Source organism: Equus przewalskii, chromosome 22 (assembly GCF_037783145.1).
Source record: "Equus przewalskii isolate Varuska chromosome 22, EquPr2, whole genome shotgun sequence".
NCBI lineage: Eukaryota > Metazoa > Chordata > Mammalia > Perissodactyla > Equidae > Equus > Equus przewalskii.
The window spans coordinates 39,003,452-39,027,057 of record NC_091852.1 but is presented as its reverse complement, the minus strand read 5'-3'; the positions used below and the strand labels follow the sequence as shown (position 1 = coordinate 39,027,057).

The 23,606-nt window shown below is 43.0% G+C and overlaps 1 protein-coding gene and 1 pseudogene across 2 annotated transcripts in view; both read left to right on the top strand.

Annotated features, from left to right (window-relative positions):
* Nucleotides 1-15,984, top strand: part of LOC103558799 (S-methyl-5'-thioadenosine phosphorylase-like) — a 35,126-nt gene extending 19,142 nt beyond the window's left edge. For both annotated transcript variants that reach the window (XM_070589699.1, XM_070589700.1), the window contains 4 exons: nucleotides 3,398-3,500; nucleotides 7,716-7,955; nucleotides 12,295-12,417; nucleotides 15,045-15,984. In XM_070589699.1, coding sequence (XP_070445800.1) covers nucleotides 3,398-3,500; nucleotides 7,716-7,955; nucleotides 12,295-12,417; nucleotides 15,045-15,083 — 505 coding nt within the window. In that variant the 3' untranslated portion in view covers nucleotides 15,084-15,984. The remainder of the gene's footprint in view (nucleotides 1-3,397; nucleotides 3,501-7,715; nucleotides 7,956-12,294; nucleotides 12,418-15,044) is intronic.
* A 5,577-nt stretch (nucleotides 15,985-21,561) lies between these two features.
* Nucleotides 21,562-22,813, top strand: LOC103558798 (A-kinase anchor protein 17A pseudogene; annotated as a pseudogene).
* Nucleotides 22,814-23,606: the final 793 nt, after the last annotated feature.

Here is a 23,606-nt window from a genome sequence, read left to right as displayed (position 1 = left end):
TTGAAACTTGGTGCTTACCATTCCCTCCTCCTCCTTTCACCCTTGACCTTGCTAACTAGAAACTGTCTTTCAGGACCCTCGTCACATAGCCCCTCCTCTCAGAAGTTTGTCCTGATTCTTCCCAAGCTACCAAGCTGATCAAGAAGTCCCCTCTTCCATTTCCTCTCAGCGCTTTATAAGCACATTTCCCACTGCACCTGGGAAATGATCGTTTAATTATTAACAAGCTCCTCCACAACCTCAACCTCCTTCCAGATCCCTCTTTCCACCTCCTTGCCTTGGCTGAAACCTAGTCAACCATTTCCCTCCACAGCCCTCTCGTGGGGAGGTTGATATACCTCTCCGTATACTACAGGGTCGTGAGAAAGGGTGGCGTTCCCCGGGTTCCTCACTGCCAGTTCCGGATGGTTTGCTTCCCTGACCTCGATAAAACTATCACTATTGTGATATCTCTGCCAACCCTGTGGTATCTCTGCCATCCTTGTGGCTATGATTTGCCAGCCCCTCCAGCAATTGGATCCTTCCTGACCATCTTCCTCTTACCCTAAGCCCTGTCACAGTCCCAGGAGATGCAGTATGAATGCAGACAACACACACAAAACACACTTTCCATCCTATCTGATCATCTGATTCAGTTGTTCACTCCCTTGATCTTGCCATAGCCTAGGGTTACTATTCTTCTAAAACCTTGAACTCACACTCACCTTATGAAGAAAGAGCTCAGGGAGGTTAGGTCATTTGCTCACGACCACACACAAATTCTAGTAATAAGATTCGAATCCAGGCGCACAAGTACGTTTCCTGTCTTTTCCCCATGTCAGTCTGAGGGCGAACTCCTACTCTGTCTGGAGAAGAGCTGTTGTGGTGGGAATTGGAGGTGACGGGCAGGCCCCGTGATGCAGGCTCAGTGGGGGAACAGTCCCCGCTGTACCGGCAGGTTCACCCTGGCTTCCTGCTGAGCTGTCAGAGCTCACTTCTCTGATAAACACCCGCAGAGGGAGGAGAGGAGCTCTTAAACTACACATATTGTCATTCTAGAATTTCCCTTGGGTCATGTCCCCCACCCGCCTCACCTGGGATTGTAAACCCCACTGCTCTTGGTCTGGATTCCATTCAGCATTAACCGTGCTCATCGTTTTATGCTCTACAGAAGTATTGCTGTTTGTAGTGACGTCAGTCTACATCACTCAACGCTTCATTGGCTGCACCGGCGCTTAGTTATGTGGAACGCCACACGTCGGTGGGCAGGCTGTGTGAGGGGCTGTTTCCATCTGCACCGTCCTTTCCAGGATCTCCACAGTGGAGCCCTGAAACCGTTAGAAACAGTGGGTTTACAGTCCTCATTTCTTCCCTGGGGCTCCCCCCTTTGCTCGCCCCTCACGAGGTAGAGTGTTCTGAGACCCCGTCCTCAGCCACAGCCTCTGCTTGTGCCGACTCCCAGTTCTGTCCCCAGCTAGATCGTACTCTGAGCTGCTCTGGGATGTCTGTTCCTCCTGATGGACTTACTCCTCATAATGCCTTTATAAATGGGTGGGTGAACACTACGTTTTATCCTGGGGAAATGGAGAATCAAAAAGATACAGCAATTTGCTGTGAGCCATACGGCTAGTAGTTAGGGAGCTTTGTTTAAAGAGAAAAACGTAACGTGTTCCACTTGAGAGGGAATTAAAACTGCTGTCAATAAGTGTCACATGTGCATAGCATAACTTAAAGCCTAACTAAGACATGTTATGACGTAAGGTAAAAGTTCAGACAAAGAGAGGAGTGATGAGGCAGAGAAGGATGGAGAGAGAAGAGAGAGGGGCGGAGATCGCTGAGATGGGGATGCTCTTGCCTGGCCGTCTGTTGGGGGACAGCCGCTGAATGTTTCTGTGGCCCTGTTTTCATATTTAATCACAACTGTAAATGGGGATGTTGCTAATACGTGACTCATTGAAGGCTGAAAGCGAACCAGAGCCTGGAGTACGTGGCACCACTTGGTTGGTCAGTTTTACAAAGAGAGAAAAGCCTGTTTATCCAGGCTGGAACAGTCATTTGACCCGTTCTTAACCCCATTTGCAACTGCTTTGAGGTTAACTTAGCATTTCCCTTAAGCCACATGTGACAGAGGCTTGGGAGGCACGGACTGGGTTTTCATTCCTGCAGAGCAGAGTCCTCATCTCTGAGTGATTTGGCATTGGTGCCAGCTCGTGTCACTGTTTCTATGTGACGGGGTGGAGGTCACAGGTTAATTTTGGTGGGTGGACGTGCCAGCTGACCTGAAGCAGCACATTTCTCCACGCTCTTCCCCACCCTCCCACCCCGGGAGTAGACGTTAAATGATCTGCCTGCCCCTGTTTTCTCGCGCCCTGGCCCTCCGCTGTTGTCCCCTCTGTAGGAAAGAAGAGGACTCTCTTTCCTGTGTTACTCACGAGTTTACGTTTAGAACAATGTGATGGACGTGAAAAGTGGTTTATTCTGAAAACTTCTGGTGAGAAATTGCTGGGTGACTGGGCACTGGGTTAATTGTAGCCCCTCTATTGTGGTTCAAAAGTGTTTTATCAAGAAAATTGAACTAAGAGACTTTAGAATGAATTATGGCAGGTAGAGGGACAAGCTAGACAAGGCAGCACGGGGACAAATTTCCAATGTGGAGCAGGACAAACGGCTGCTTACCACCTCTGGGCTTAAGACATGAAAAAATAAGATTGGGGCGCAGGGCAGGAATTACTGTCAGTTTAGACACATGGCAATCAAATGCAAGGTAAGGACCTTGTTTGGACCTGAAACTATCAAAGCAACTGTTTAAAAAAAGAGACATTTTTGAGGCCATTGCATATGGCCTTTGTATTATGTGATGCTGAGGAATTGATGTTATTTCTATCAGATGTGATAATGACATTTCAGTGGAAAATAATCCACATATTTTGGTGGATCTGAGGTAGGGATAAAATGACGATGTTTGGTTTTGCAACCCTGGAAAATCTAACAGGTGAAGCAAGTTTGACAAACTTTTGGAAATTGCTGAGTCTAGGTGATGGGTATATATGGCGTTCACTGTACAAGCCTCTACATCTGCGATGATTGAAAGTTTCCTATTGACTTCTGAAGTGCGTCACCTGCCCTCCTGAGCCCGCAGATGATTTGTCCCTACAGTCCAGTGTGGTTATCGCGTCACAGCCGCCAGACCACAGACATTTTAATTCCCGTTGGAAAGCATGTAGCCATCGACTCAGAGCCAGACAAGCTGAATACCATCTCGGAGCTGCTTCTCTTACTGTTGTCTTCAACTTGTTCAGAGCTGTTGATGCTGGAGTGAGGACCGACAGCTTGGCCTGGATGCAGTTGATTGACCAGCGCACAGAGTATGGAGAGATGGCTTTAAGAAAACCCAAAAACCTTTCTCTTTGCTTTGTAGGACCACCAAGAGACCTCAGACCTTCTATGACGGAACTTCCCCCTGTGCCAGAGGAGTGTGCCATATTCCAGCAGCTGACCCATTCTGCCCCAAAACCAGACAGGTGTGTAGACTTTCTGGAAGTTGCACCACAATAAATCATAAGGGCTTGGGGTGGCATCTAGAGTTAGATGAATTGCCTAAGCACGTGGTCCTTCTTCCCTCTCCAGTTTGTTTCTCATGCAAGGTTTAACGAAGAGCTATTTCCCTTTGCTAATAACGCCTCTGCTACTCTCAATTATTTGTAAGCTGACTCTCAAAGTTGTAACCTACTCTTTTAATAAATTTAGATGTTGTTGTCAGGATACCTTCTAAATAATTTAGTATAAGATAGTATATTAGTCAAGAGTATGGTATCTGGAACCAGATTACTTGGGATCAAGTCTCTGCTCTTCAGCTTAATACCTGTGATCATTGGACAAGTTGCTTAACACCTCTGGGCTTACGTTTCCTCATTTGTAAAATCAAGGTGATGATAACATGTACCTCTAGGACTGTGTGACAGAAAAAAGAGTTAATACTTACAAAATGCTTGGAACAGAATCTGTCAGTTATGAGATAGCCAAGGACTGGTTACTTCTTTTGTGAATTAGATTATTATTGATAATCTGTAAATTGTCAGATTGGCATCATTTGCTTTGAGCTGAGTTTGGCCATTACTGTCCAGCCTCCCCTCCAGGATTATAGTAAAAGCTCAGACAGAGGGGCGGCCGTACAAAGGCCAGTGGTGGTGGAAGGGGCGGAAGCGCAGCCTCAGCTCTCAGAGGATGAAAATGGTACCACGACTCAGCGTCCGTCATTGGGTCCATAATGGTGCTTGTCTGATAATCCCAGATTATCAGTCAGGTGGGACCCAACAGATCAGAAGTATTGTCAGAGGAAAACTGCCTGGTCAAATCTGCTTTATAAATTAGCTTAGAGAATATAAATACCTAAGCATGTTCTTCATTCAGATAATCTTATCACCTGCCTATGGAAAGTAGGTTTAGTTTAGCTTTTCTGTTTAGCCTGCGTAATCCTGTGCCACTGGTTTCCTTCTAGTTCACAGCAGGGCACCTCACTCTGGTCTCCAACAAAAATCTGGAATCCAAAGCCGGGGGTTGGGGGCCATTTCAGATAGAGCATGGCATGTCGATTCTCTGACTTCTGTGAAGTTCTTTTTTTTTACTTGTTTGAAAAAAATGGCAGGTTCAGTTTGCATGAATGTGTGTATTTAGGTGTATGTATTTCTGGGTGGTTATCAGCAGAACGCATCAGGATGTGCTGCTGGCCTTCCCCCTGAAACACTGATCTGTCCACGTAATAAATCTGCTCTCCGGAGGAAATTAGATGTATATAAAATTCTCGTCCATTTCAAAATGGGGGCAGCTTGGTGAGAAATGGACTAGGGAGAGAAAATGCATGTTAGTATGAGATATGAGATCTCAGTATGAGATATGGTCTCAGGCAGAAAATGGTGATCTATGTCACCAGGAGTAGAGGTGGCGCAGGGAGTGTTCATGCTGTATGCTGAGTGCATGTAAATGTGGTGGCTGATGACAGTTTCCGATAATACTGTTTGGCCTCCCTTGAGACTGAATTAATTCAGCTGTTAGTAGTCTAGCCAAGCCAAGGACACCCACGTGAAAACTAAAGAGTGCTGGGGAAGTAGGTTTAAGAAAATAGGAAAAATAAGCCTCCAGAATATTCCTTTATTCTTCTGTACTCTAAAAGAGAGTTTTTAAATACTGTCCAAAAATGGGAAGAGTAGATGATGCAGCCCTTGGTAATTGTCACTTTCACTGTCACCATTCACATGATCTTTCCCGTACTCATGAGGAAGGACTGTCAGTTGAATTGTCAGGTGGCAAGCAAGATGCACAGTGGTTGTACCGTACCTACCATTTGTGTTAAATATGTGTATATATAAAGAGATTAATATGAACATATTTACGTGTAAATAAACTCTTTCTGGGAAGTTGACCAAAAAACTGGTAACTGGTTTTCCAGGACACAGGTGAAAGAAATACTTGTCACAGAATAATATCATTTTGTACCATTTATGTTTTGGGCTGTATGCGAGTGTTAACTATTCCCAGAATAGTTTCACTTCTAGTCACTTTAGGAGGGCATCTGAAACAAACTCTGAAAATTCTGACACATTAAATATATTTAGCCTGGTGATATAATATTGTTAATAGTGCATTTGTGACAATGGCAATAGATTTAGAAGTTCCATTATGATTACTCAAGACATGGAAGTGAAAGCATCTTAGCCTCAGACCCAGAGATGTCTCAGCCTGTGGTTTGTATTTCTGGTCCCTTGGGATGGCATTAGCGGTTCTCATGGGGGTGCAAGTTACTGGTTCAGGTGGTACCGCCCCGGGGTCTGTCTGTGGCTGGTCCACATCCACAGCCTCTGCCTGCACCTCCTCCCCATCATGGTACCCACCTCCCAGGGTGATGGGTGGACTTACGTGCTGCAGGCCAGTGGCACGCGGTAGTTGGGGTGGTCCCTCACACATCTCTGGAAGCACTCGGAAGTGTGGCTGAGACATGCAGCTTGGTTATTTGGGATTTTTAAAGACGTTTAATGAAGACAGGACTGAGCTGTTTATATCTTAATTTTGAGGAAAAAAAGGCGGCAGTCAGGGGAGGAAAGAGTGGTTTAGGCCCTTGAATGTATAACCTGTGCTCTTTGGGGAAAAGTTGTGACTAACCATAATCTTATCAGTGTCTGTAGGATAAATCAGCCTGATGTAGCATCAACTGTTCATTGTCTGTGACTTGTCATGGTTCTAAATTTGGAGTTGCCAAGGCGCTTGTTAAAATTCTTTCTCCCAACGCCATAGCACAGAATGAGTTATTTTTAAGGAACTAGGTTAATTCACTTATGTGGTTCAGACATGTGCAGGCGAGACTTTGGCCTACATTGCAGCCTTCGATTGACTTTGAGTCACTCCTTTTTATATATGTAGTATCCCAGGAACCTTTGCCAGTTATTTGGGAAACATTTTAGAAGCTGCCACTGTTAATCGTTAGGAGACCAGTTTAGCATTTACATAGTGTTGACGCTGTCCCCGACACAGTTCTGTGCTGTATCTTCCTTAGCTTATTTAACTTTCACAATACGTCTGAGTTATACATTATCAGTCCCCTTTTACAGATGAGAAAACTAAGTCATACAAAGGTTAAGTGAATTTTCATCAGTGCTTGAGTAGGTTAACAGTTAAGTTTAAAAGACTAATTTTTTTTTGCTAAAAACAGTGTTGAAGCACAGGCTAAGAAAAAATTGAAATTAATTAATAACCTGAAGATTAGAAATGCATTATTAAATAGACAGTGGAAAAAGTGATCAAACTTTTAAATAATGTTTCTAAAACCCCTGCATGGGGGCCGTCCCAGTGGCACAGCAGTTAAGGTCACATGTTCTGCTTCTCAGCAGCCTGGGGTTCACCAGTTCGGATCCCGGGTGCAGACATGGCACCACTCGGCAAGCCATGCAGTGGTAGGCGTCCCACATATAAAGTGGAGGAAGATGGGCACGGATGTTAGCTCAGGGCCAGTCTTCCTCAGCAAAAAGAGGAGGATTGGCAGCAGATGTTAGCTCAGGGCTGAGCTTCCTCAAAAAAAAATTAAATAAATAAATAAAAATAAAATTCCTGCATGGCCTTGCCACTAAAGGGATGCCAAGATAAGTTTATCCCTGGAAAGAAAAAAGTCAGCACGGCCTCGTTCTGTTTTGACCATATGTCCCTGGAGAGGCAGCAGACAAAGGAGATTATGAAGAAATCACTTTCTAACCAAAAAAAGCTTTTACAAAAGTCTTCAGATTTTGTAAGGGTAATGAGCGTAATTTCTCAGGAGCTGGGAAGCAGTTCTCAGTGTGTCTCTCTGAGGAGATGTGGGTGAGCAGCGGCCCCTGAGCTCAGCCTTGGAGGTGAAGAGCTCAGATCCAAGTTCACGTTCACAGCCCAGCTGAGTCTCTTCAAGCTGTTAAGAAGTCACTGAGATTCCAGTATGTCTACAAATGCCTGGTGGATAGAAAAAGCTCGCTGTTTGCTCTTGTAGCCGTGAGCTGTCTACAAGGGGCTGGGGAACCAGATTAAGTAAGTGGCTGAGCGTCTAGGAAGCACCCTTCTGTGATTTCCCAGGTTCTCTCTGAGGACCTGCGGGTACTAGGCACTCACTGTAAAAGACGTTAACTAAGGAATTAACTTATTAAACCTCAGGGAAAAAATAAAATACTAAGCTCTACTTGTGTTTGTACGTTTTGAGTTTGTGGTTGTTTCTTTTCTAGGTCCTCTTAGAGAATGCTAAGAAGCTAGGACTCCGGTGCCACTCGAAAGGGACAATGGTCACAATCGAGGGACCTCGTTTTAGCTCCCGGGCAGAAAGCTTCATGTTCCGCGCCTGGGGGGCGGATGTTATCAACATGACCACAGTTCCAGAGGCGGTCCTTGCTAAGGAGGCTGGAATTTGCTATGCCAGCATCGCCTTGGCAACAGATTATGATTGCTGGAAGGAGAATGAGGAAGAGGTAGGTGGAATTCTCTTCTGGACGAGTATGGCCTGGGTTTCCAGGTGCCTTGAGAGCCATTAAGAGAGTGTCTTAACTATTTGTCTCTCTCGCACTAGTTCCAGAAAGTGTTCTGCTACCAGGTTGTAAAGTCAGCTTTTCATACATTGCCACATACTTTCTGTAGCTCCCACTGGAAGTTAAGAACAAAGATCTTCATGGGGAAGAAAAAGACACTGTTATCCAAGGGTCAAGAATGAACAGTACATTGTAGGCATGTTGGGGATCATATTGAGACTTGGGCCTTATTTTAAGGATAAAGGGTCTTTTGGTGATAATTTCCTTATGCTGTGCTGCTGTTTATTTTGTTTGTTTTCAAAGGGAGAAACCTATTACATCTTCCTGGTAAGAGGACTCTATATTCATACCTGTCTGTTTAACTTACCCTGACTGGATACCATCCTTGGTGTAGGAATGCAACAGCAAACAGACAAGTCCATAAGGGGCTAATGCTTTGGTTTTGGAGGGAGTGCGAGGGGGTAGAGGTTAAGCAAACCAGTGTGAGAAAGCTCAGAGTTATAAAGAATAGTGTGATGAGATATAGGAGCACGTATCCCATTGACCCAGCAGATATTTGGAGTCTGGGAAGCCGACCTGGTTGAAGTGTGGTAGGAAAGATGGGCATGCTTGAGTGGAGAGGGCAGAGGGAGCGAGAGGGGGGCGAGGCCACGTAGACCATGGAAGGATTTCAGATGGGAGGGCAGTGAGGGGTTTAGGCAGGAAAGGTGGCAGGGTCCAGCTGGTGTTTGAGGACACTGGAGCACTGAGATCAGGCTTCCAAAACAAACAGTTTCTTTGTGGAAAACGTCAAACCTCCACAAAAGTAGAGGGTCTAGTTTAATGAACACTGAGTTACCCATCACCCAGCTTTCCACAGTTATCACCCATGGCCCGTCCCTGTGTCACGTATGAGTCCCTACCTACTTCTCTCTCCCCCTGCCCTCATTAGTTTGAAGTAAATATTTTTCTAAAAGGCCTATTTTTAAAATAAAATAACAATAATAACCACAACACAATTATTATATGAAAAATATTGATATTAACTGTTTAATGTAATCAAATATCCAGACTGTTCACATTTTCCCTGGTCTCCGTTTTTCACCATTCAAATCAGGGTCCCTTAAAATGCACATGTTATGTTTCAATAATCTCCCTTAAGTCTCTTTTACTCTCATGTTCCCCTCCCTCTCTTTTCATTCTATGCATTTTACTTGAAGAAACCTGATCATTTGTCTTATCATTTATCTTACTTTAAGGTAGAGAAAGGGACAGAAGCGCACTCCGGGAGTGTTGACGTTAGGGAGGGGTGCAGGCTGGCTGTTGTGAGCACATTTAGGAGAGGTGGCATCTTACCCAGGGGGTTTCTGAATCACCGTCTCAGAGCTGCTGGTTTCACCATCCAATTCCATGTGATGCAGGGTCAGAGACTCTTGCTGTCTGTCCATCCATCTTTAGGGAGTTGGGTCGTAGAGGAGCTCAGGTTCTTTGTTTGGCATGAATGCCTTATCCTCACTCCTCAGTGTAATACACCCTTGCTAACTCCTAGGATGCTTTTCTGTAAGAAATTTCCAAATCCTAGCACAACCTAATGTCTCACTGGGCAGCTCTGGTCACCTAAGGGGCAGCTCAGCCTCATGTTGTTGAGAAGCCACCAACAAATAGGAGGGTCCAGCCCTTTTCACGTCCCGAGAGCAGATTGCTTCCTGCCTTGGCTTTGTGCTCAGCCTGGTGACGTTTGTCTCCTCTTCTGCAGAGCTAACGCTGCTTCCCTTTAGTTGGCCACAGGAGGGTTGGAAAGCATACAGTTAGAGCTACTTCAGTTAAAAGCAGAGAAACTGAACCCTGTGTAAGTGGAAAGGCGTGAAGGCAAATACTGTTAAATGCCACAAGGAAGGCAGAGTCCAAGATGGCATCATCTCAGCCAGCCATGTGTGTCACTGTGCTTCAAACCAGATGTGCAGCCTGGCGTGGGGGGAAGGTTTTTGTGTTGCCTAAACCCATCTCCATGTTGCCATTGTTCCATTTACCTGGGACACTGGGCCCATTATTTACCCCATTACTCTTCTCTAGGATGGAGCCGGGGCTTGGGGGTGACGGGTGTGAGTTGTTTAGTTGCAATTCTGACCTTGCAGGATAACTAGGAGAGTTAAACCAAATGATATATGCTGAGCAACTGGAATAATGCTGGCTCCTAGGAACGTGGTCATCAAATGGGAGCTAGGGTGGAGTTGGGGGTGGGGAGACCAAAAACAAGTTTGTGAAGGAAACTTTTGAGATTTGCGCTGGACCTTTAGATTAGATTAGATTAGATTTGAATGTGAGGAGGTTAGTAGAAAGGGCATTTTGGGTGGAGCCCAAGAGCAGGAGCAAAGAGGAGGAAAGAGAGGTCAGAGTCTATAAAGAAATATCGGTCACAGGAAAAGAGTAAATGTAGGGTAGATGTCTTGGATGCTTTATGAGCCTGCATTCAGACTCCACTTAAGACATGTGTTTACCTGTAGCTGGCAGGCACCCAAGTTGTCACTGCTTTGTGTTCCCACAGTAATGAGACCTTTCCTCTGCTCTGGTGCTCATTTTTTTCTAAACACATTTTGGTGTTTGTGGGAGGGATCTGTCGACGGAAATAATCCATAACCAATCTATAAATGAAAATTTGGGTGAGTTTATTCTGAGCTGAAATCTGAGGACCATGGCCCAGGGCCTTTCTTCCAAAGGAAGAAAGGGCACCAAAGAAGTGGGGTGCACAGAGTGGTTATATACCCCCAAACAGGGTGTTTCACATATGATTGAAATGTCCCTCCCACAATAGTCACAAGATTGCCCCGTCGGCACAGTGCTTGATGGACACAGCAGGTAGTGGGTCTGCTATCTTGGTGGGCGTAGCAGGAGGCAAGTCTATTGTCTCAAGCTGGGCGTCACAGGTGAGTGCAGCAATCACTTTCTAGCCTAAGGAAAGATGCATAATCCTTAAGGAGACGCCAACTGGGAGCGGGAGGGAAGTTGCACCTTTATCTCAAGGGCCTTTGTTCTTGCCTTGGGGAATATCTAAAGCAGATATACAATGCATGCTCAACAGCCATGGTCAGGCCCTTTTGGAAAGATAAGGTCAGGCTGAATTAGGTTTACACCAAATGGCTTCCTCATATTCTACAATATATCCTATTGCTTGCCATTTTTATTTATCAGATCTGGACTTTATATTCCAGGAAGTAGAAAGAAAGGTGCAATCATGGAACCCCTGAATCTTAGAGATTTTCTAAGCATAGCGAAGTGTGACAAGTTCTCTACCTCTCATTGTACACTTTATAATCACAACTTTTTCCAGCTTTTCTTTGTGAAGCAATTTCAGTCGTGTACAAAGTAGGCAATAGCATGAGCTTCCGTGACTCCAGAATCCAGCTTCAACCATTATCACATCAGCTTACAGCCAATTATATTTCATCTATGCTCTTATCCATAATTTTATCCATAAATATGTCAGGCGATATCTAACATAACTACATTATCGTTATCACATTCTGGCAATAATGCCTTAATATATCCAGGCAAAGATCAAGTTTCTGGTTTTCTCAAATAAAATAAAGGATGCTTTTCTTCCAAGTTTTCCAAAAAAGAAATCAGGTTATTTGTCCCGTAGAGTTTCCCACAGTCTAAATTGCTGTAACCATCTCCTTAGTAGGTTAGCAGTTTGGTCTGTCCTCTGTTTTCTGTAAATTGGCAGCTGGATCTAGAGATTTGATCAGATTCAGGTGTCATAAGTAGTGATTTGTCTTTCCATCAGGAAGCATAGTAAAATGGATTGTTTGGTTTTAGGTATTTTTGTTTCGTGAGGTTAGCTCGCATTCATTAATTCATTGAGAGCTGTAAAATGAAAAATGGTGATATGTTAATTCCATCATTTTTCTTTATTACAAGACTTTATTGGAAGACTTCTCTAAATGGAAATGTGCTTATCTTCTGATTGATTATCTAGTTTGGCAACAGTTTTAAGACTGGAATTCATTCTCTGGGCATGGGAGGAATAGACGCAGCTTTCTAGAGCATGCTAACACGTTAAACATCTGAGGAAGATCCTCAGACACTATATTGAAAACCAGCGGTGCTTTTCAGAAATATTGAGTTGTTCCAAGACCTCCCCACTGGGACCAAGACCACCTTGATAAATGCCCAGCTTGCAGGTCTCCAGATTGAAACTGGACTAAACTGACTTCACAGATCCGGTAGGAACTCAGAAAAATGTTCCATGAAAAGCAGTGCAATTTTTAATTGCTGGTAACATCCTATGCCGTTGTTTCTCTAGGTTTCAGTGGACCGGGTTTTAAAGATTCTGAAAGAAAATGGCAATAAAGCCAAAAGTTTACTCCTCAGTACCATACCCCAGATAGGGTCCATGGAATGGTCAGAGACTCTTCGTACTCTGAAGGTGAGTATCCTCAGCCATCTGCAAGCAGACGCTTCCATAGGCCCTCAGCTGCCTTTTCCTCTTATTTGCACTTCAAGCTTGGTCCCTCTACTCATGTATTTTATACTAGCCTAGAGGTTTTCTGCAAATTTTCATGCCATTTACTACCATACTAACTGTTTGTGAAACTGAGTAGTCATATATTCTGGTTAGTAATGCAAGACCATTGGAAGGTGAGGTGGGGAGCGTTTTCTTATCTAGTCTGCCAGGTTGTTGGCACTGTCCCGTTCTGCAGTGTGTCTCTAAGTCTTCCGAAGATTCATAGTGCCTGCTCTGCCCGAACCTTACATTGCTGACAAAGCTGTTTTCTCTTTGGCAGATCCATGCAAAGTGTCGGCAGCCTTTAAAGCTGAGACACTGACATAGCAATACCAAAATGGTGCTGGGGACTGTCTGCTTACAGTTAATGTTGCATCACGTGAAGACAGTAATTCATGGTGAACATCAGATGGGCTGCATGTTGGTAGCTTTTCAGCTCCAGTGTAGTCGTGTGCTGCATAATGACATTTTGATCAACAATGGACTGCATATGTGACCGCGGTCCCATAAGATTAGTACCGTATAGCCTGGGTGTGTGGTAGGCTGTACTATCTAGGTTTGTGTAAGTGCACTGTAGGTTGTTCACACAGCAACAAAATCACTAACAGCACAGTTCTCAGAACATAGCCCTGCTGTTAAGCGAAGCATAACTGTGTTCATTCCCAGAATATAATTTAAACTGACTACCAAGCTCAGAGATACGTGATTTTCATTTGGACATTTATTGGACATATATAACTCTCTTGATCAAGCACATTAGATAAGGAGTTGCCTCACATTGGTCAGATATCACGTTGACCTGGTATCCAGAGAGGGTAGCCTGCATATCCTGAGGTCTCCTAGAACACGCCTGTGCTCTTGGGTCTCATGGCAGTAGTTGAGAGGGGACTTGAAAGGTTGATGTAAGCCCTTCCTACACTGCTGAATTACCACTGAGGAGCCCCGCACTGAGAGTGACAGTTTTAGTGTGATGACATGATATGGTAGTAAATGATTGACAGCTGATGGGCGTGGAGGAGCCATGATTTATAGTGTTTCCTGATTTATGTGGTGTAAATTCTCCAGCACAGCTGATTTCAAACTATCAGCATGAAACCCCTGATAAGCTGGGAAGTGATGCACACAGTCACTTCTTGCAAGCTGGTACAGGCAGGCTCACGTGCACCAGTGTAACTAGGGTGCCTCTCAGCCTTTAGGACTGCAAAGTCAGGGATACTGGAATTTGTAATCTGTCTTCCCTAGTAGACTTAAAGTCTGTGAGGAGCAGGAAACACGTGTTTTGGTTTCAACCTGTATACCTAGGAGATAAATGTTCATTAATGAATAAATGACAGCCCGTTTCTCCCATGAAGTGTGCCATCATAACTGAAGTACAGGAAGCCCTTATAATTATGAAGAAAAGTGAAACAGAAAATAAATTCTAAGAATTGGAGAATGTCAGTTTAAACTAGAAACAGTTACATTCAGATGCATGCAATGCCATAGAGCAGCCTGGCTTTAGTTTGTCTAAATAAGCATGCTATTGATTGGTGGGAAATGTGACACATACTTTGTGCTGCTGAGGCTAATGTTACCTGCAAGGTATGGTGGGATTTTTTTCTTTCTTTAAGTTTCCCAACTGACCCCATTTTGACTTTAGTTTCTTGAGCTCGAAGATAATTTCTCAAGCAATAAATTTATTACTTCAGCTTCATTTTTAAGTAAAAATGCTTGGAAGGTAGAAATGAGTGTTGTCTTTTCCTTCTAGGAAGCTTCTGAAAGTGTATGTAAACTTGTGTGGTTTTGGATGTCTGCGTGTTTAGAAAGTGTTAGTATCTGTAGCTTTCATCAGATTCTCCAAGTGGGATGTATGACCTAAAAAGAGAAAATGAAGAATTGCTGCTCTAGACACAGTTGAGAATCGTGGCCTCCATTCTACAGCGTGAAGGAACCCCCAATCCCCTTATTCTGGGGTCGTGTTTCCAGTCCTTCCAGCACTGAAATGTATATCATTCATTCACTCACGAATTCATTCCAGAAACACTTAGTAAGCACCCACTGTAAGTCCAGCTGTGGTTTGCAAAGACACATGAGACTTGCAGTGATGAAGAAGACCCTATTCTCTTTGGAGATGCTCACAACTAAAATTTCAATGGACTTTTTTTCAGCAGGATAAGGTGAAAGTTGGGGGTTGCATAAATGATAATCCAGGCCGAGGGTTGGCGTATAAAATGTGTCCTGGTGGATGTGAAAGGGGATGGAGATAAGTGAGAATCAGAACAGTCCTCTAGATAAGTGTGATGGACGTCACTTTACAGGAAAGGAGAGTGAGGGACCAAGAGTTCGGAGCGATGCCAGAAGTCCCACATCTGGTTAGTGATTTTCAAACTTTGGTGAATATTCTGGAGAGTGTGTTAAAAGTGTATGTCCCCTGAGACCTCACTCCATAAAATAAAAATCTGGTTTTTAACAAGCACTCCAGGTGATTATCATGCTCACACATCTGTAAACCCACTGCCTGTGATAAGTGCTTGGCTGATTGTAATCTGTGCCTGCTTTCTTCCTTTCAGGATATGGCCCAGTTTTCTGTCTTATTACCAAAACATTAAAATAGCATGGCTGCCCAGAAGAGAAGACGACTTTCTAATTGTACACACTTGGGCAATTCCTGCCTAACTTTGAAAAACATGCAGCTTTCATGTCCTTGCGTGCTAAGGAAGAACATATAAGACAAGACATTGCATGAGTCAGAGATGCCTATCGGACGTGGACTGCTTCAAAAAACAAAGAACGCAAATGACCAGCAAATGATTGGGAAAGTCGTATACTTTAGAAAAAAGACAAGAAGATATCATTCACCCTTCCCCATTAAATTTATAACAATAAACGGTGGGAGTTGACATCCAGTTTCCTATGTTGGCAAGGAATAAGAAGAAATGGGACTCTTAGGCCATTTATTGATGTGAATGTAAATTGGTACAATCTTTTTGGAGGGCACTTTGGTAAAATGTATCAAAAGACTTTAAAAAATACACCCTTTGTGCTGGTTACTCCTAGGAATTTATCTTTAAAAAATTATTGGAGATGCATACAAAGAATTAGGTATAAAGAAGGATCTCCAATATAGTGTTAGTTATAATAGCAAAGATTCAAAACAATCTGAATATCCAACAATTGGAGGTAAATTATAATTTAGCTCTAATTAGATTGTGAAGCAGCCAACTGACGAGAATGTTTTCACATAATCTTTAATGTCCTAAGAAATGGCAACTCTCTAATATGAAATGAGAAAAGGATATGTAAGTGTTTTACAGTACTGCTTTTGTTTTAAAATTCTACTTAAATGTACAAAACGCCTAGAAAGAGATAGATATAGAATCTTTTGTTACTGTGTTTGGGGGAGGGACACTGGGAGGGAAAATTTCAATTTTCTTTATATTTTTCTATCTCTTCACATTTTTCTACAATGAGTATAATCAAATAAAAATAAAGTTGTTTTGAAACTAAAAATAGACTTAAGATCCAGTTCTTGAAAACACGCTGTTTCTGGTAATGAAGCCAAATTTAAGATGTTGTAACTAAAAGGAGTTATGGTTGAGTTTCATCTTTATTTTGTTAAAAAATAAGATCATTAATGCCTATAAAGTCAGAACTATATTTCAATTTGCAACAACTTGAGAGAAGCTGTGTGTTTTATACTGAGTCTTAAAGGTAAACTATTTAAAAATCTACACATTATAGTGTACCAGATATTTTTAAAATTAATATTTGACTTTCTGGGAGGTGACCTCAGCATCATGGTGGAGTGAGTTGTTCCCTTTGTCTCTCCCCTGTAAGTTACAACTAAATGGACGTTGATTAACCAGCTGAGGATTCCCTGCACAGCACAATAGGACGTCTGAGAGATCCACACAGCTGTGCATCTGAAGGTGGGGGGACTAGATCCCCGGGAGGCAGTGGAACTAGGTGGGCACACCTCTCTCCCTCCCCACTGGCAGTGAGCCGAGTGGCAGATCCACACACAGTGGCTGGGGTGTCTTTAACAGGAGGTAGGGGCAGCCCAGACCATGTGGACGCTTTTAGTGTTCTAGCCTGGCCTGTGGGAGCACCAGTTGTGCCATGGCAGCCCCGCCAGTGGGAATGCTCTACATCAAGTGGTGGCAGCTCAGCTCATGTGCAGGTGCCCACAAATTGAGTGCAGCTCAGGTGAGAAGGCACCCCACCAACTCAGAAGGCACCCTGCCTGCGAAGCATAGCAGCCCATAGGACCCACTAAGTGGCAACTCAGCCACCACATATGCACCCCTCTTAGCTAGCACAGCGGCTCAGCCTGTCCGCTGCTGAGCTCAGCAGCACCACCTGTGCCACTTCCAGCAGACAGGGCAGGATCAGAAAACAGCTCTTGCTCCCCTGCAGTGGTAGCACATAGACTCTGTCATCTGATACTACCACAGATGCGCCAGCAAAGGATCAATTCATCAAACACCATGAGGAACTACAGTAACACTTCAGAGCAGAAGGAAAATGACAAGTCTCCAGAAACCAATCCTGAACTCACAGAAATTTACAATTGAAATGACAGAGGATTCAAAATAATTGTCATAAACTCAATGAGTTACAAGAAAACTTGGAAAGACAGTTCAGTGAGCTCAGGAATAAAATTTATGAGCAGAAGGAATACTTCACCAAAGAGACTGAAACTCTAAAGAAACCAAACAAATTCTAGATGTGTAGAACACAATGAGATAAATCATCTAGAAACCATAAAAAACAGAGCTGATGTTACAGAAGACAGAATTAGTGAATTAGAGGGGAGAAATAACAGAGGAGAGAGAACTAAGATTGAAAAGAAATGAAGAAATTCTTAAAGAAATAATCTGACTCAAGAAAAGCAGTATAAGGATTGGAGGGAGAAGGGAGAGGAAAAGGAGCAGAGGGCTTCTTCAAAGTAATAACAGATGAGAACTTCCTATACCTGCAGAAATAACTGTACTTACAAATACATGAAGACAATAGAACTCCTAATTAGATCAATGTTAATAGACATTCTTCAAGGCATATAATACTAAAACTGGCAAAAGTCAATGACAAAGAAGAAATATTACTGGTAGCAAGACAGAAGAAAATAACCTACAAAGGAACCCCTAACAGGCTTTCAGTGGGTTTCTCAGCAGAAACCTTATGGGCTAGGAGAGAGTGGAATGATATATTCAAAATTCTGAAAGATGGAAGCTTTCAGCCGAGAATACTCTATCCAGTGAATGCATTCCTTCAGATATGATGGAGAAATAAAAGCTTTCTCAGATAAAGCTGAGGGAGGTCATTGCCACTGGACCTCCCTTACAAGAAATGATGAATGAAGCCCTCCCACCTGTAACAAAAAGGTACAGGTTTACAAAGCTATGAAAAGGAGATAAGAAGAAAAAAAATCAGAAAATTGCAGCTCTCTATCATAACAGTTTAGCCAACAATTATAGAAGATAAAGGGAAGGAAAGCATAAAAAATAATTATAAACAGTTTAGTCACAGACTCACAGCACAAAAAACAGTAATTTGTGACACCAATAACTCAAGGAGGAGGAAAGGAATAGAACCTGCTTAGGCTAGTGGAGATAAGGGGCTATCAGAAAATCAGCTATCTCATCTATGAGATCTTTTAGACAAACCTCATAGTAACCACTAAACAGAAAATCAAAGCAGAACCACAAATCATAAAGAAAAAACCATCAATGAAAACCACCAAACTGAAATGGCAGTCAGAAATACAAGGGAAAAAAACCATGGAAATATAGAACACCTGGAAAAAAAGAGACAAAATGGCAGTGTTAAGCCCTCATATATCAAATCACTCTAAATGTAAATGGATTGAATTCACCAATCAAAAGACACAGAGTGGCTGGGTGGATTAAAAAACAAGACCCAACAATATGCTACCTCCAGGACAACATGATTCTATATATAGAAAATCCTAAAGAATCCACCACAAAGCTATTAGAAATCATCAACAACTACAGCAAAGTTGTAGGGTAGAAAATCTACCTACAAAAATCAGTTAAATTTCTAAACACTAGTAGCGAACTAGCAGAAAGAGAAGTCAAGAATATAATCCCATTTACAATCGCAACAAAAAGAATGAAATACCTAGGAATAAATTTAACCAAGGGGCTGAAAGACATACATTGAAAACTGTAGGATGTTATTGAAAAAAATGAAAGAAGATGAAGAAATGGAGAGAGATTCCATGTTCATGGATTAGAAGAATAAACATAGTTAAAATGTCCATGTTAGCTAAAACAATCTAGAGATTCAATGCAGTCCCAATCAGAATAGCATTGACATTCTTCAGGAGAATAGAATGAAGAATCCTAAAGTTCATATGGAACAAAAGACCACGAATAGCCAAAGCAATCCTCAGAAAAAAGAACAAAGCTGGAGGCATCACAATCCCTGACTTCAAAATATACTACAAATCTATAGTAATCAAAACAGCATGAAACTAGCACAAAAAACAGACACACAGACCAATGGAATAGAATTGAAACCCCAGAACTAAATCCATTATCTATGGACAGCTAATCTTCAACAAAGGAGCCAAGAACTTACAATGGAGAAAGGAAAGTCTCTTCAATAAATGGTGTTGGGAAAACTGGACAGCCACATACAAAAGAATGAAAGGAGACCATTATCTTATCCCATACACAAAAATTAATTCAAAATGGATTAAAGACTTGGATGTAAGGCCTGAAACCATAAAACTCCCAGAAGAAAATATAGGCAGTACACTCTCTGATACTGGTCTTAGCAGCATCTTTTTGAATACCATGTCTACCCAAGCAAGGGACACAAAAGAAAAAAATAAATAAATGGGACTACATCGAACTAAAAATCTTCTGCAAGGCAAAGGAAATCATAAACAAAACAAAAAGACAACCCACCAACTGGGAGAAAATATTTGCAAATCATATATCCAATAAGGTGTTAATTTCCAAAGTATATAAAGAACTCATGCAACTCAATAACATGAAAACAAACAACCTAATCAAAAAATGGGCAGATGAACAGACATATACCCAGAGAAGCTATACAGATGACCAACAGGCAAATGAAAAGACGTTTGATGTCACTAATTATTAGGGAAATGCAAATCTAAACTACAATGAGATATCAGCTTACACATGCTAGAATAGCTATAATTAAAAAGACAAAAAATAAGAAATGTTGGAGAGTGTGTGGAGAAAAGGGAACCCTCATACACTGCTGGTGGGAATGCAAACTGTCACAGCTACTGTGGGAAAGAGTATGGAGATTTCTCAAAAAATTAAAAATAGAAATACCATACAATCCGGCTATCCCACTACTGTGTATTTATCCAAAGAACATGAAATCAATAATACAAAGAGATTTATGCCCTCCTATGTTCATTGCAGCATTATTCACAATAGCTAAGTCATGGAAGCAACCCAAGTGCCCACTGACTGATGAGTGTATTAAGTGGTATATGTTATAATCCAATGTTACTGTAATAAAGTAAAACAAAACAAAACAAAAAAAAATGTGTATATATATATATATATATATATATATATATATACACACACAATGGAATACTACTCATCCATAAAAAAGGAAGGGAGTTGGGAGGTGGGTGAAAGGGGTAAAGGGGCAAATATATATGGTGATGGATAAAAATTAGACTATTGGTGGTGAGCACGATGCAGTCTATACAGAAACTGATAAATAATAATGTACACCTGAAATGACACAATGTTATAAACCCTTATGACCTCAATTAAAAAAATTTAAAAAATTAACTTCTCAAGTGCTTCCCAAGTACATATGAATATAGCCATCTCCAGGTTAAAGTGGCTTCCATTATCACATACATCTTGATGCCCTCAAATCTACTTCTTTTTCGCAAATGGTTTTCCTGAGCTCTAGTTCTGTACATCCGATTGTCTGTTAATATCTCTGACTAGATGCCCAGCAGACACCTCAGACTTGAAAGGTAAATGCATTATTCTCCAGCCACATCACCCCATCCTTAGACCACTTTTTCCTGTGCTCCCTATCTTGATGAATGGCTCCACCACTTACCCAGTTGTCTGAGACAGCAACCTGGCCATTACCCTCTGCTCCTCCTCTCTCAACCCGCACAGTCAATTTGTTCTCAGGTCTTGTCAAATCTACCCCTTAGATATCTCCTAATTCCATCTCCCCACTCTTGGCTTCCTCGTATCACTACCTTAGTTCAGACTCCTATCTTCCCCTGCCTGAATTATTCACCAACTCTCTAACTGGTCTTCTTGTCTCCAGTATTAGCCACTCTATAACCAACCAGACCTCCATATGCTCTCAGATTCATCCTTCTACGTCACAAATATCACAGTGATGTTTGTCTGCTTAAAAATGATTCCATTAATGTTAGTATAGAATCTTAACTTGGTAGCTTTGCACATGAGGCTCTTCATCATAACACTGTCTTTATATTCAGCCTCATCTCTCATCGCCTCTTCTGCCAGACTCTAATCCAGGCATAATTAGTTACTGTAAACCTGAGCCAACCTAGCCCTTTTCCTCCTTGCAGAATACTGTCTCCAGCCAGCTTTGCCTGGCTCCCTCCTTCTGATCCATTGGAGACTGCATTCCCCCTAGAAAGCCTTCCCTCACCCCTCCATTCTGTGCTCCCTAGTACTCTGCAGCCATCCATTTGTTTATTTACTCATCAAATATTTATCCAGCAGTATGGCCCAGACAATGTGGATCTACTGTGAACAAGACAGTCAAGGTCCCTGCAGCCCAGAGGGCATATTTGTACCTAGTTACTTATTCTTTGTCTCTCTCTAGACTGAGGTCTTTGAAGGCCAAATTAATGTGTCTTACTCACCTTGGTATCCCCAGCACTTAGCACCATCACAGGGCGGGCTGCAGTGGCTTAGGTCACTTCAGGGGAGCCTCTGGCTGATAGTAGCAATGCCCAGGCGGGGAGGCTATGCCTGCCAGGGTGGTCGAGGGGTGGTGGCAAGCTCAACCAGAGCTGCGGGGGCCTGGGGCTCAGGCAGAGCCCTACACTGGCCCAATGCCCTGGCTATGGCAGCAGCTGTCATAGTCCACGACGTGTCCACAGCAGTGAGCTCTGCCTTCTGTAGGGCCTCTGCCTCAAGCCCATCACAAGGATACCATCAGCCCGGCCCTCCCACAGCTGAAGTAGCCAGGAAGTCCATCTCCAACTGGGAAGCGATGGAAAGGCTGAAGGGCACGGTGCACGATCACCAGTTCTCCCCAGGTTTCCAAGAGCACCATGGACTTCATCTGCTTTTAGGGCGAAGTAAAGAACAAGAGTCTGGTCAAGTCTTTCCTGACCTTCCTCCACGGCAAGACCGTCCAGCTCAGTAGTTTCTCTGACATCCTCAAGTTGTCGGGCTGCCAAATCCAAAAATCGATCTCCCCACCCGCCACAATAAGAAGGATGTGAAGGAAACGCTGCCGGGAGAGAGGCCAGGACACGATCACCTGGAGGGGCTGCCCTGCACATGGGTCCCTTGAAGGAGTCGGGCTCAGAGAAGCCCAGCGAGGAGGTTCTAGTCAAGGTGTTTGAGAAGTTTAAGGAGATACAGAATGTGGACATCCCCATGCTGGACCCCTGTTGGGAGGAGATGAGAAGCCAGAACTTCCACACATTAAGTTTGGGGGACACTTGACCCTGAAGGCATATGTCCAGAACCATAGGTACATGTGCTTTATCCAAGTCATGAGCACCTTGCGTGGGATGAAGCTCAGGTACAAAGGCGAGGACAGCAAGGCCATGGCCTCCAGCTTCAAGGTTTCTTTTGACTCTACTGCACTCCTGAGTGATATCTCAATGAAGAGACCACTGCAAAGAGAAGAAAAAAGCTCCAGAGAAACAGGCAGAGGAGAGGCAGAGAGCAGAGGAAGGGAAACAGAAAATGCTAGAAGAGTAGGAGAGAGAAAAGAAAACAAAGAGAGGAAGATTCGCAGAAGGGAGCAAAACAGAGGGACTGTGCATTCTGTTGGAATCAGAAAAAGCTCAAGGAGTTACAATCAGAGGAGCGAGAAACCTAAAAGAAAATAAATAGAACTGCAAGAGCGGAAGCTGCTGCTGGCTCAGAGGATCCTGCAGCACATCAGCTGTTTGCCGAGCTGCTGGGCAGAGCCGAGGACCTGCCCTGGGAGTATGGCTGGTCTTGACACTCAGCAGGAAGCCACCTCTTCCTGCTCTGGGCTTCGACCTGTGCATTTCTCTGAAAATTGGGGCCAGTGTCAAGGGCCCCCCTTTCCTCAACTTGTTGAAACCATAATAGAAAGAAATGTCTTATACTGAGAAAAAAAAATATATATATATATATATATAAATAAATATTTAAAACTTGGAGAGAGTGCATAATAACAATTTTTTTATGGTTTTGGCATGACTCTCAGTCACATAAACATCAAATTACTTTTGGCTAGAAAGTGCTTACACTAGTGGACAGTCTAAAGTAACCTGCGAGTGGTCATGCGCTGTTCACACCAGTCCTTGAGTTTCTTTCATGTATCTCAGGGCATGGTGGATCAGCACTATCCAGCAGAAATACAATGCAAGCTGTACATATAATTTTATATGTTTTAGTAATCAAATTAAAAAATAGAAATAAACAGGTCAAATTAATCTTAATAATATATTTAACTAATATATACAAAATGTTATCATTTGAACATATAATCCATATAAAAATTATTGAGATATAGATTCTTTTTTTGGTACTGTCTTTGAAATCCGATGTTTATTTTACATTTACAGCACAACTCAAGTTGGAGCAGCCCCATTTCAGGTGCTCAGGAGCCACGTGTGGCTGGTGGCTGCTGTACTGGCCAGCACGTCTCTAAGGCAGAACAGTGGTTTCAGGCGGTACTTTTGCAGGAGGCCATTTTCCTCAGATGAAATCTTAGGCTGAATCCTATTCTGTAAATGGATCAGGGCAGAGCTGCTCAGACTGGAGCAGAGGAGGGGTCTTGGAGCCCCATCGGATGCCCCCACTCTGCCCCTCCCACCACTTCCAAGCAAAACCCCAGCGCACAGCGGTTCCCACTCTTTGCCCATCTGCTATTGACTCTCACCTTTGAAAGAATTGGCC